At 43.0% G+C, this 12,898-nt stretch overlaps 2 protein-coding genes across 6 annotated transcripts in view; both read left to right on the top strand.

The window, feature by feature from the left end:
* Positions 1–6,262, top strand: part of LOC122398596 (ras-related protein Rab-37-like) — a 100,394-nt gene extending 94,132 nt beyond the window's left edge. For 3 of the 4 annotated variants that reach the window (XM_043398641.1, XM_043398640.1, XM_043398639.1), the window contains exons 3-7: positions 1,573–1,683; positions 1,887–1,995; positions 3,168–3,278; positions 3,980–4,121; positions 4,586–6,262. In XM_043398641.1, the coding sequence (XP_043254576.1) occupies positions 1,573–1,683; positions 1,887–1,995; positions 3,168–3,278; positions 3,980–4,121; positions 4,586–4,703 (591 nt within the window). In that variant the 3' untranslated portion in view covers positions 4,704–6,262. The remainder of the gene's footprint in view (positions 1–1,572; positions 1,684–1,886; positions 1,996–3,167; positions 3,279–3,979; positions 4,122–4,585) is intronic. The other variant, XM_043398638.1, reaches the window with a different exon arrangement.
* A 341-nt stretch (positions 6,263–6,603) lies between these two features.
* On the top strand, positions 6,604–12,609 carry LOC122398595 (zinc finger protein 62 homolog). 2 transcript variants are annotated; one of them, XM_043398637.1, is made up of 4 exons: positions 6,604–6,843; positions 7,172–7,318; positions 7,394–7,483; positions 7,559–12,609. In XM_043398637.1, exons 1-4 carry the CDS (start codon positions 6,700–6,702, stop codon positions 10,898–10,900), a joined length of 3,723 nt encoding a protein of 1,240 aa, XP_043254572.1. In that variant the 5' UTR covers positions 6,604–6,699; the 3' UTR covers positions 10,901–12,609. The 2 variants fall into 2 exon arrangements, with proteins under 2 accessions (XP_043254572.1, XP_043254571.1); XM_043398636.1 differs by having other exon boundaries at positions 7,394–12,609.
* Positions 12,610–12,898: the final 289 nt, after the last annotated feature.

Here is a 12,898-nt window from a genome sequence, read left to right as displayed (position 1 = left end):
TAAGGTAAAAATTTCAAGAAATGCAACAATTATTTTGCGCAGTGTATTTCAAATGCAAAATATTGATCAGCTCACTGCTACATCGTTTAGCTATCATAACTCCATTGCTTCGTCTCCTTTTTCGAAGAAGTGAAAGGAAAGACGGTAAGAAAGAAGTCAAAGATCAAATCGATTACGTATCTACGATACGTACATGACAAGAACTATATAACAAAGTGGAAGTCGTATCTATTCTACGGTCAAAAATTCTCTGCTTCGATTTAGCTCCCTTGAGACGTTAATCATCGGTTACTCGGACTTCAGAACCAAAGATCAACTATACTGTATGAAATTTTTTATATAAAAGTATATCCATCCTTCGCGAGGTTACATCGTTCCGTTTCCAGCAACGAAAAGTCAAATAGATTCAAAGATCGAACAAACAGTACAGCGAATTCAATTACTAGAACTTTTGCGAGCAAAAGGCCAACTTCTCCAATAAGGAACTATGTTCAAGATCTAAGTTACAGAAAAAGTATTCTCTCCAGAACAAGTGCACTTCTACCGCTTTTAACTTTCAAGACGCGATTCCACCAGTTTCTAAATATCAAAGTAAAATAAAAATTAATTTATTCTCTGTTTCTTTAGTCGATAACCGATCCTGACGCTTCGAAAACGATCGTTCGCAGTTGTTAATCACGAGTAGGCGGTTCCTCGAACGTGGCAACTATCATTAAATGAGAATGTATATACAAGTACGTTTCCATTTAACTCGTATATCAAGCTCGATCGGTTAAGAGTTGTTACTAAATCCTTAATTGCACGTTTCATTTATTCAATTCTTGCGAGACCGTAGTGACTATGTCAATACGTTTGGACACGGACAGGTTGTGTATGTTACGCGTAAATATAAACCGAACTAGTTTTCACTTAATAAAGCAGAACGTTTATTACGCTGCACGTTCGTCTATTACCGGAGCTAAAAGCATGCATTTTTTAATTAAAACAATTCGCGGTGGGAAACAACCGAATAGGAGGTGATTATATATGCAGAAATGAAACAAAAACGTACAATTTTACGTGAGTGGCCTCGTTTAGCGAAAAAATCGATTTTGAAACTTGAGCTCGCGTACAGTTCTAAACTGTTCTTTTGTATGCTTTTGTACGTTTTGCCTTTGTATTTGCTGGAAGAAATTGTTAAAAATGTGCAAGATACCCAACACGTTCATTACCATCGTTTGACGCTGTGTACAATTTGAATTACGTAGAAATGGAGTTTATCAAATAGGGAAACAAGAAATACGCGTATAGGAAACAGGAAATGTAGCTCACGCTTCGTGTCTTTACGCAGACATAAAATGAAGAATAATTGCTAACAGTTTCGTTGGTACTTGGATCAATAAATATAATGAAGCGCGAGTGAATCGTTTCAAATTAATTTCTCAAGGGAGAATCCCGATTCTCGAAGAATCGAAACGCCACCGAGAAATTAGAATTACGGACAGGAACCCCTGAAAGCGTTTAGTTTCGTACGAGTGAATCTATCCCCGTGGGTCTGCGACTATCTATACAAAGAATTTTCACGTAACACAGGTGATGCTATTGGGCGACAGCGGTGTGGGGAAAACCTGCCTTCTAACGCGATTCAGGGACGGCCGATTCCTGTCTGGCAACTACATAACCACCGTCGGCATTGATTTTAGGGTGAGAAACTCTAATCCCTCTCGGGGGCTATCCCTGTCGCGTACGTTTCTCAGAGTCGAGTGTAAAAATTCCCTGGTAACGAAATGCATTGCTCACATTGACGGAGAACACGTAGCGATAACTATGCGGAATTTTCGAAGCCGTTTACGCGCGAGGGAACCGGTCCGAATGGAAAGCATGAGCGGTTTTCTTCTCTTTTTCAGAATAAGGTGGTCGTCGTAGACGACACGTCTGTGAAGCTTCAAATATGGGACACGGCTGGCCAGGAAAGATTTCGAAGTGTTACGCACGCGTATTACAGAGACGCTCATGGTAATTATATTTTTATAGTAGCTTCGCGCTCGAGCCGCTCAAGAGGAACGACCGCCATATTTGGTAATGTAATCGTGGCTTTTTGTGAAACGAAATCGTTATGAAAATGTCTGTTTGCCCGTTCGTCGAAATGCTTATCAACTTTTTCACCTAATCGGTATACACAGGGGCAAAAAATCGAGAACTTTGCACAGGCTAGCATTATGTAAATCACAGTACCCAATGCAATATCATGCTCTAGATTCTGAGCATGCAGAAATGATTTCTTCCTCGGTAAGCCGCGCGTTGGAAATGCAACTCTTTTTTCAAACATAAGGGATCGACGGAGTTCGAATTGTAGAATAATTTATGGGAATATTTTCGAACGATCGAGGGAGATCGATTTCGATCGATGTTTTCGCGATGCTTTTCCCGCGTGTTTCGCTGACGGGTAGCCTGGCGCCACCGAAGCAGGTCGCGAAATGATTCTAAATTCAACGACAGCGTTAATTTTGGAGAGCTACTTAACTGAATTCGAGGCTAAAGAGGCGGGGAAGGAAACGCGGCATCCGCCGTAGGGGGCACCTCCATTGTTTGCGCGAAGAAAACCTCTTTGAACCGGGACGTCGCCGCGACAATAGTTAGACGTTTCAAAGGCTTGGTAACAACTACGTGTCGGAGACACTTCGACAATAGTGTCTCCATTTCTATAACACGAACGCTAGTGCTTTAGGCTTTATCCCGTGAAACATTCTGAGGAGACATGCTTTCGAATGGAAAAAAAGTATTATAATTGATCGATTCCTGAGCTACCCATTGACGAGAATCACAGCGGAAGTTTTCAACGATGAAAGATGAGAATGAACGTCAGTATTACTAGCTTGTCTAAGTCATGGATGCCTACATCCAACTTTAAGGTTTTCTGCCCCCCTCCTCGATGTTGTAGAAATCTATTTCTGAACAATTCCAGTCAATTTGCGTACAAGAAACATTGTTTCGCTCGTTGTTGGTCAAAGAATTGCATGACGAAACGAGCGCGCGGGCAATTTTCCTGGCCAGCGCAAAAAGAGCACGAGAATGACTGGACGCGCAATAACGCGAACAACGTCACGTGAAAGCTTTTGTTTCCGGGTCTGCCAATTACCAGGATCACGGCCGGTTGCGTAACGCAAAACGATCATTATTGGTTTTAGCTCTTTTATTGCTGTACGACGTGACGAACAAGACGAGTTACGACAACATCAGGGCATGGCTGAGCGAAATCCGAGAGCACGCCAACGAGGACGTGGTCATCATGTTGCTGGGTGAGTTTAGGGATCGTTTACGAGCGAAAAATGTCTCTTTCGGTTTTTAATTCGTGAAAAAGAACTGAACGGAAAGAAGACAAGTCGGCTAGCTTTCTTTATCGCTCGGTTTCCGAGAAAGTTGTCAATGATCGATACGTCGATGAGCAGCAACTGGTTTGTTGCGGTTTCGATCAGTTTCTTGCTTTCGTAGAAAGTCAAAGAGAACGGTCTAGGAAGAGTGAAGTACCGCTCGGTTGGCTGGCGAATAAAGAAACGCTAGTTGAGTAGGTGGGATGATTGATTAACGCGGCCATGTTGGTTGTTGCGGTGTCAGGAAGATCGTGAGAAATAAGATGGTGAATCGAGGAACATGTCGCTAACAGGAATTACCTCCTCAGTTTCGATCGAGTCGTCGAGGAAGTAATGTGAATTTCGGAAGTGATAGAATTAAGACTACAGTGATCCACTTGTGTTCGTTCATCATGGATTCTAGATCAATTTCCTAACTTTTATATACACGAAACTAGTTTTACTAGGTAACGCCATAAATACGTAATGGCAATTATACAATTGACGTCATATAATTATACAAACATCGTTGTTGTCCCACCGACTCAATATTTTATATCCTATTCGATCGATTCGCGTTAGAGATTCTCTCTAGATCGTTAAGTGCTTATTTAACAGGAACGTAACAAACTGAAACAAGCTAATTTCAGGTAACAAGTCGGACTGCGGACCGGAAAGAATCGTGAAGAAAGAAGAAGGCGAGCGGTTGGCGCAAGAGTACAAAGTCCCCTTTATGGAAACCTCTGCTAAAACCGGCCTGAACGTCGAATTGGCCTTCTTGGCCGTTGCTAGGTATTTGAAAAACGTTGACTTAATTGCTATCAGCGTGTGGGAAAAACACGCGAGACGTTAACCTGACGAAACTATAGCGCTAAGTGCTATATTCATATTTAAATCATGACCGACTCGACGCACTACGCCTATTAAACGTTGCATCGTAAATTCTTATAGTTGTAGTTTACGTAATGAATTTCTTCTGATATACACACACTCTACAGAGATAGTTATAACCAAAGACATTAATAATAATTTCTATCTAGGACCATATTAATGACAAGTTGTGCCAAACTAGCAAATACAGGGTGTTTCATAAATTGTTTTAAAACATATTTTGAGGTTAGTTTTGATGCATACAGTACGTCCTCTTGTTAGACAAGCGGATGACGTTAGGGGTCTACATAGAGTCAGCCATGATGTTCATACGTTGCATTCTTTGCTGGGAGGAACTGGACGGTAAATGTTTCTTATACTTTCAGGGAGTTGATGGCCAGGAAGAGCAACGACCCGGACGACACAAAATTCAACGTCCAAGACTATGTTCGACAACAATCGCAGCGGAGTTCCTGTTTCAATTCCAATTGCTTGACGACCTGAATTGCGCAACAGTCCTGCGCACACGTTTCCGTACAATAGATAGAACGAACGGTGAAACACGAACCGGAACTCGTTGGCTGCGAGAATGGCGCGAAATGATCGTAGCTGTTCGAGTGTTCGTAATCGGGATCAAGCGCAGAAGTCGTCAAAAGAGTACCTTGTTGCGGAAGCGTCGATAGAGAGATAAATTTGCACAATTTACAACATTGTAGTCGACTGACGTAATCGTTAGACAAGAATGTAGATTACGACGAAACGCATTAACGAAATAGAGATTAACTTAAAACTTTCGATCACGTAACAGTATTCGATGTACGCTCGATCGAAAGAAGTTTGGCTGCACAACCACAATATTTGGAAAATACATTAATTCTAGAGAAAGAATGTCAACCACTTGATTTGATTTTAATACATTTTTTTTTTTAAATAAAATAGAATAGTTTTATGCGTACCTTTGTTTCGAGCAGTGCGGCCATGTTCTTTTCAACAGGGTGTATATAACGTTGTTTGTTCCACCGGAAACGCGCTGTTGCCGATCGATAAAGCACAAGATGACAAAGAATCGCGGAACGGATGTCGATATTTTTGAAAGCGACTAGCACAAAATTCTTGTTGATGATATCTGTATAGAAATATATAAATATATATATATATATCGATGGTTAATTCTGTACTGTACATTAATGTGAATAGTTTCGCGGGACAGAGACTCCCAAGATAGATGTAGGAAACGTCTCGATGGTTCTAACTCGCACTGTATACGATCCCTACGGTGTTTAACGAAAAAAAAAAAATGTATTCGATTCGACACCGTGAATTTAACGAGATGCCGTGCGAAAGCTCACCGTGTACCAAGTAGATCGGTGGTTTTAGAAAAACCCCCGCGTAGAAGAGCTTACCGAGAATATTTCATAGCTGCCATATTTATGACACGTTTGAAAGGAACGCTCAATAATTTTATGTTGAGAAGGTCTTTCTCGTAGCTTAGATACGATTTATTGAAATGTTTACGTCACATTCCATGGACAAAATTGAATGAATATGTATATGTAGAATCATATGTATACGTCTTAGTCGTAATAATCATTTAGATTGCAAATTTGTGACAAATTAGGGCAATCGTTTATTAAATTTCAACAAGCTCGTTTAAATCTTTGGCGAAAACTTATAAAAGTTTGATTCTGTAACCTGTCGCGATTAGCTGCATCGGTCACGTGACTATTTATATCGTTCTCTATGTAGCGGTCCTAACAGCGCTATAATGTTCGACCAACCCGATTTACATTCTAACCTTTTCGATTTTATACATTGAATTATTTTTATAACGCCTGAATGATAATTTGCTATGAATGTTTCAAAATTAAGGGATGCCGATCGTTTAGTTCCATTATGCAACAGTTATCTTGTAAGTTAATCGAACTAAGAATAAAAATTGAACAAGATGTGCCGTGTACGTTTACCTGCTCTGTATGTACAATCTGTCTTCTCGACAAACGACAAACAATTACATGTCAAATGTATATTGAGAAGTATATATAAAATAAAAGATCACTCGACCAACGGAAACTATTCTTTCCTCATTTATCACTACTGCTTGGCTGTTCCAACCCTACTTTGATCAGTATCATTATCTCGAGTACAACTTATCAAAGTAAGCAATCCTTCGTGCATTCTGCTTGCAGTATTAACGCCAGTTATCCATTGCCATAGACAAGACATTTTTTGCACTCATTACGTATGGATCACGATAAAAAGTAGTTGATAAATAAATATCTCGAGACTGAACCGGGCAACATTGTTTGTTCGTCACGCGCTTTTTGTAACTTGTTTCCTGAACACGCGGAACGCATCGAAACGGACCGCTCGGTTTCAGTTTCAAATGTCGACGTACAAACAAAACGCTGCGTCCCTAACCTGGTCTTGGAAAACGCGTTTCGTTGGTAGACAAAATACCGTGCTATCTTACGAGGAAGAGCGACGGCAGTAAACGTCCGCAATGGACGAGGTGGTGGAGTTGCAGAACATGGAAAACGTGTGCAGGCTCTGCCTCTCCACCGACGAACCGAAGTCGTCGGTTTTCGGGGTACAAGACTCTCCGGTACCGTTGGCCACTAAGATACAAGCCTGCCTGTCGATTCAGGTACGTGTAAAATATCGCTTCTTCGTAGCTCTTTAGCGTCGAATATACGTTCCTATTGCCGTACCATTGAACGTATCGTGCCTCGTATATATGTCCAATGCGTGTGCTTTGAGGTTAGGTCTACACTGGACTATGCCAGGAAAACTAAAACTGACTAGAACGGTTACGAGCGTTTTATTTCTATTTGCCATTGTTGGCTATTGATGGTTCTGTAGATACTGATTGGAATAAGATTTTTAGAGAATGTATTTTCAGTACCTTATTATAACGATAGCTTAGTTTCTTAAGTTGAGACTATGAAGATTTCAAGCTTCTATCTATCTTTTAGATTTTAGCCACCGATAGATTATCAACAGACATATGTGAAAGGTGTGTTAAAAATGTGAATCAGTGGCATAATTATAAAGAAGCTTGTCTTCGTACACAAGATAAATTGCATCAATGGTTGGAAAAGCATTTGCAGTCGATTCCTATGGTAAGTGTATATCTTCTAGTAATTTATACAGATGGTTATTGTAAGAAATTATAACACATGCTTTTACCTATGTAGGTTATAACTATCAAGGATGAACCTGTGGATCTTGATTTTTACGAAGATAACGTTGAAGTTATTTCAGAATCCGCCACTGATTCTGATTTGGTAGGTACTATAATTTGGAGAACAAAATCTAAGAAATTAGGACACGTCGCAAGTAAATTGTATTTCTTTTTCCAGGAATCAGCTACTCTCGAAGAAAGTATAAATAATTTATCAAACAGTGTTCATGTTGAAGGAGTAAACGACGAAGAAACAAATTTACCAAAAGTTCAACCAGCACCAACAAAAGATGTAGACCCGTTAGCAAAATCTGAGTTGCAAGTAGACTATGACACAGATTGTACCATAGAAATAGAATCCGTTACTGGTAGCGAACTGTTGCCAAATCCTCTTTCCAACAAGGAAGACAGGGTGATGGAAGCCGATTCTACGCAAAAGTCTAGCGCCTCGACATCGGCAAGTAAGAAAAAGATGAGACGGGGCCCGCACACTCACTTTCGAGGAACACGTGTTTTCAAGCAAAAGTGCGTGCACTGTCAAATTAATTTACACTCGAAATACTCTTACACGAAGCACATGGAAAGATTTCATACAGACAAGCCGAACGGCAACAACGATACAACGTTAGACGACGAGGAAGAGCTGATAGAAGATTTGGAGGATGAATTAATGAGCATGGAGAAGGATGCCCCCTTAACGCAAGTACAGCAAAGTATTATCAGTCAATTGAAAACGTTCTCGTGCTATTCCTGCCAAGAAACCTTCACCGATCGGAGAAATACGCTTTCTCACATTCGTCAACACATGCCTGATTTGAGGCCGTACACATGCATCGCGTGTTTGACAGAATTCCCTGACCGATCAATGTACAAGTTACATTGTGGTGCGTCGTTCGAATGTGCAATGAAAATTGCATTGGTCGTGCCTAACCATGGCGAGGAGAAGTACTTTACATGCAACATGTGTTTGCGATCTCTGCAGAACAGAAAAGAATTACTGAATCACCTGTCGAAGCACTCTGACAGACAATACGAAGAACTGATCTCGCCATCGCGTTCTCCCCCTAAGTTAAAACCAATGGCACCTCTGCCGCGTCTGAAGCAAGAAGTTTTGAAGAAATCGCTCGAAACGGGTCCGATTATTCCTCGACCCTATAAAAACGGTGATCCTGCGCATAATCACGTTTGCGATTTGTGCGGAATGATATATCGATACAGGCCTAACATGCTGAAACACAAAGATCTGTGTCAACGTCTGTCGCCAGACGTTAGGACGTCCTACAAATGCGTGCATTGCGGTATGACGTATCTCGTGTTCAAAAAGTTTCATAATCACATCACTCTGGACCATAAAAAGAAAGATTTCATTTGCTCCGAGTGCTGTGCCAAGTTCAGATCTTCTACCGATTTCTTGGAGCATCACGAGTCCCATCGCGAGGAACGGAACCAGAAGCAAATGCTCGAGAAGGAGTCCGCGAAACCCATGCAAAGCATCACGACGCCGATCAAGGATTGGGACACGTTCGAGGCGGAAATAAACGCGGCCAAGATATCCGACAGCAACCAGTACAGCTGTGCTTTGTGCAACTTGGAGTTCGCCACCAGGGCCGAGTTGACGGAGCACAGGAACCTCCATCTGAAGGTGAAGATTTACTCGTGCGTGATCTGTCGCAGCATGTTCAGCAGCGCGGGTGCTCTGGAGAGCCACATGAAGGATCACGGTATAGAGGATCCCAACGAGCAGACCGCGAACAGCTCCTGCGTGGAGTACGGAACAATGGAGGAGGACTCGCGGGACTCCAAGTCGATGAACGCCAGCGCAACCTCGGATCCTGGCTCGAACAAGAACGAATGCAACCTGTGCGGCAAGATGTTCTCGAACTACGCGAACCTCAAGAGACACATACGGAACATTCACAAATCGGGCAAGTCTCACATCGGTTGTCCCGATTGCTCGCGAATGTTCAACAGCAAGGAGATCCTCGAACGGCACATATTAACCGAGCACAAGTCGGCAAAGAACATGTGTCCCCAGTGCCCAAAGAGTTTTGTGTTCAAAGGGAATTTGAACCTTCATTTCCAGAACGCCCACGGCGAGAGGACTCAAACGAAAGGTGGCCACAAATGCGACCTCTGCGGAAAGAGTTTCGTGGAAGAAGCCTCTCTCAAGATACACAGATCATGGCACAGTCGAGCAAACTCTCGCTTAAGTTTACGATTCACGCCGAACGACGACAAGAAATCAATGAAACAGACGTTCTTGACCAAACAGGAGCAGGACGTAAATTCCACCCCCGACAGACCGGCCAGAGCACGGAAATCTTTCCCAAATCCGCCGCCCGCGAAACCCCAGGGCAACTTCCAATGTCAGGTATGCAACGATAAATTCAACGACGTGACCGAATTGAGGAAACACTTGTGGGACGTGCACTGCGCCCGCACCAAGGCCGAGAAGTCCTTCACGGGAGACGAGCTTCAATGCGAGCTCTGCACGAACGTTTACCCGGACAGGGAGACGCTGAACATGCACATGCAGTGGCACGAAGCCTATCCGATTCTCAGCGACATCAGGAAACCGACTTTCCCCTGCGAGATCTGCGGAAAGTTGTACAGCTCCAAGAAGGTACTGTGGAGACACAAAAAGCTCCACAAAGCGACCAGCATCGCCGCCGTCAAGTTGCATGCGATGGGCAAGAAATCGCCATCGATCAGCCAGCAACACTTGTGCAACGTCTGCCACAAAGTATTCAGCAGCAATCAATCCCTGCAGCGTCACAAGTTCAACTTGCACGGCGACATGTTGAACTCGTCGCTGTACAACAACACGCGAAGATTGTCGCAGGAGGAGTCGAAACCGAAGAAGGTGAAACTGGAGGACGAGGCCCTGCAAAAACCGTTGACCGCCATGGAGGCTGTGAACACTGGCAAGAAGTCGGTGATGTGCCACGTCTGTAGAAAGTTCTTCCCGAACATGAGCGTCCTGTACAAGCACAAGCAGCTGATGCACAACAAGTCGCGCGTCGTCAAGAACATCGTCAAAGCGAATATAATGACGACAACGGAGTGCGTACCGTTGGCCGGGACCAACGGCAAGGTCTGCTGCAACGTCTGCTACAAGGAGTTCCCGGGTCTGTCGAATTTACGACAGCATTTCACCGTCAAGCACAAGAACACTCCGCCGCAGCACGCTTGCCCGGTCGACGGTTGCAAGCTGATGTTCCCCACGCTCCTGAGCTTGAAGAACCACGAGCTCTCCCACACCAGCATGATCTTCAGCTGCAACCTATGCGGCAAACATGTGTTCACCAGAACGGCGATGACGAATCATATGCTGACGGTGCACAACACCGTCTACGACGCTGATCAGAACAAGAACTTTCACAAAGAGACGGACCTGACCAGCTACACCGTGAAGGGCGCCATAGACGCGACCTGTCCTTATTGCAAGATCAAATATCCCAATAACAGGGCCATGAAGATCCACTACTTCAAGTTTCACGACGGTACCGATCAAGCGTAGGCCAGCTCGACTTTCCATGCACAGGAATAGTCGAAGGATCATTTTGAAGCTGAACGAGCATACTAGGTACTCGCGTCGAGCCGAATCCGGAATACCGGTCCTGGAATCAGCGAGACCTTCCGAATCAGACGGACGTTGTACTCTTTTCTACCACCGGGTCATGAGGTCGCGTTCACCTGTGCGACGATGGACGACTCTAGCACGGGACCGAGACGCCATCATGTTCCCTAACGTTGTTTGATTTCAGTGGTACGTTTTAATACTTCTGCCAGTCCTACTTCTCTACCTGCCGTGGCAGCCAAGCTGTGTCATAGTTGGCACAGACGACAGTGGCCCGATCAACGAAAAATCTGTACATAATCCATAATTATTGTAGAGGAATCGACGGGAATGAGGGATAGAGAGAGAGATAGAGAGAGAGAAAGAAAGAAAGAGAGAAAGAGATAGTATATATTTCTTCGTTCGATGTTTTTACGAGAGTTATTACGGTTTTTAAGGACACTTAACTTTGTTCGTCGCTCACCCGATGATTATATCAGTGCTTTTCCGACGGACGTCGATGACTCGAAAGATATAGTTTATTAGAACGGGCTACCTAGATTTCTACTTCTGGCCTCTGATCACTTTTGATCGACATTTTCGTAAATATGGATTTTAATTGCTGATTACGATGTTAGAGAAAATCTTGGTTACCCGTTCAGAACGTATCTCATTTGCTGCACTATGTCGAATGAACGATAATCTTGCGAGATCACTACTACGAACGATAGCCACACGGTCATTCTTCTTCTTTTCCTTCTTCTTGTTAAGCAGCGGTGAATCGTAATGGTTGTAAACGGAAAATCCGCGTGACTTTGTATAGAGAAAGCGAGGAATTAGTATGGCAGTGACATTGTGACAACCGATGGATCGACATCATCGACGCTGAGGTTGCACTTCAATTAACTCGAGCGCTGTTACTGGACACTGGGATTAGAACACTTTTGTCGTGGATTTTATTATTAAACGCATACTTGTATATGCAATGTATAAGCTGTAGCGTTTTGCATATAGTGAACAAATAAAGGGAGGACTAATATGTGTAGATCTTCGATTTTTCATGCATCATTTGACATTATTTTGTGGTCGGAGTAGGAGTGCTGTTTGTGACCTTTCGAATTACGATCACATCCACATGCTTTCTTCTCACGCTGCTCGAAACAATTAGGGGATCGGACCTGATCAATTTATGAGAATTAACCTGCGGTGGGACGTGCTGCATCCGTCAACAGAGTCGTAGATTAAGTCTTGTTGTCGCAAGTTCCTGTTTAAACCTTTACATATATAAAGTAGTCCTATTTAGAGATAAGAGCATCGACGCGGTTTTGAGAAAATGGTAAAGGGGCGAGCCTTTAGGTTTCTCTAACCTAAAACACAAAGGTATCTGATCTTCGCATGATTAATATCGACTACGGGATCCTTTTACTCTATCATACGATTTTTACATTATTATGATCTGGACGATAGCCATTTGACGAATATTGGCCACGGGAAGACAGAATTCGTTAATTCATTCTTAGGGAGTTGTCTTGCAAACGAACGAATTCGAGTTCAGTTCCCTGTTTAGGAATTGTTTCTTTCTCTTCCTATAGTAAAGTAGAGTGACAACGATTTGGAGGTCTTCCAAGACGATTCTTTTTTCGGTCCAACAATAAGTACCCTCGCTGACGAGTCCACTAACCCGTCCTAACTTGCAAAACACGGTGGAGATACGTAGCTTCGATACAGTAATAATTGTACAGATTGTTGTCTATCTTACGTAGCATATCGGAGTATTTAAAATGTTTGGATATTTTGGTGAACGATAGGATTGTTCGTTCGGCCATATCCTCTAATTATTTTGGGCAGCGTATTTTATCACGGTCTTCGAGTCCGCGTGTCGTTGCGCGATTTCTTTTTGACGTTTTATTTTTTAGAAACGCAACGGTCGAACGTACTTTGTAAGAAATGTTTTTGAGA

The sequence above is a fragment of the Colletes gigas genome, unplaced genomic scaffold (assembly GCF_013123115.1).
Source record: "Colletes gigas isolate AHSC1104 unplaced genomic scaffold, ASM1312311v1 Colletes_gigas_Sc00011, whole genome shotgun sequence".
NCBI lineage: Eukaryota > Metazoa > Arthropoda > Insecta > Hymenoptera > Colletidae > Colletes > Colletes gigas.
This window is presented reverse-complemented; position numbering and strand designations above follow the sequence as displayed.

Bases quoted from the DNA above. Each gene is read 5' to 3' on its own strand.
- LOC122398595 (XM_043398636.1), top strand. From the start codon at position 6,700: ATGGACGAGGTGGTGGAGTTGCAGAACATGGAAAACGTGTGCAGGCTC. The intron at 6,844-7,171 runs GTACGTGTAAAA...TCTATCTTTTAG, and splicing joins AAGCCTGCCTGTCGATTCAG to ATTTTAGCCACCGATAGATT. The intron at 7,319-7,393 runs GTAAGTGTATAT...TTACCTATGTAG, and splicing joins ATTTGCAGTCGATTCCTATG to GTTATAACTATCAAGGATGA.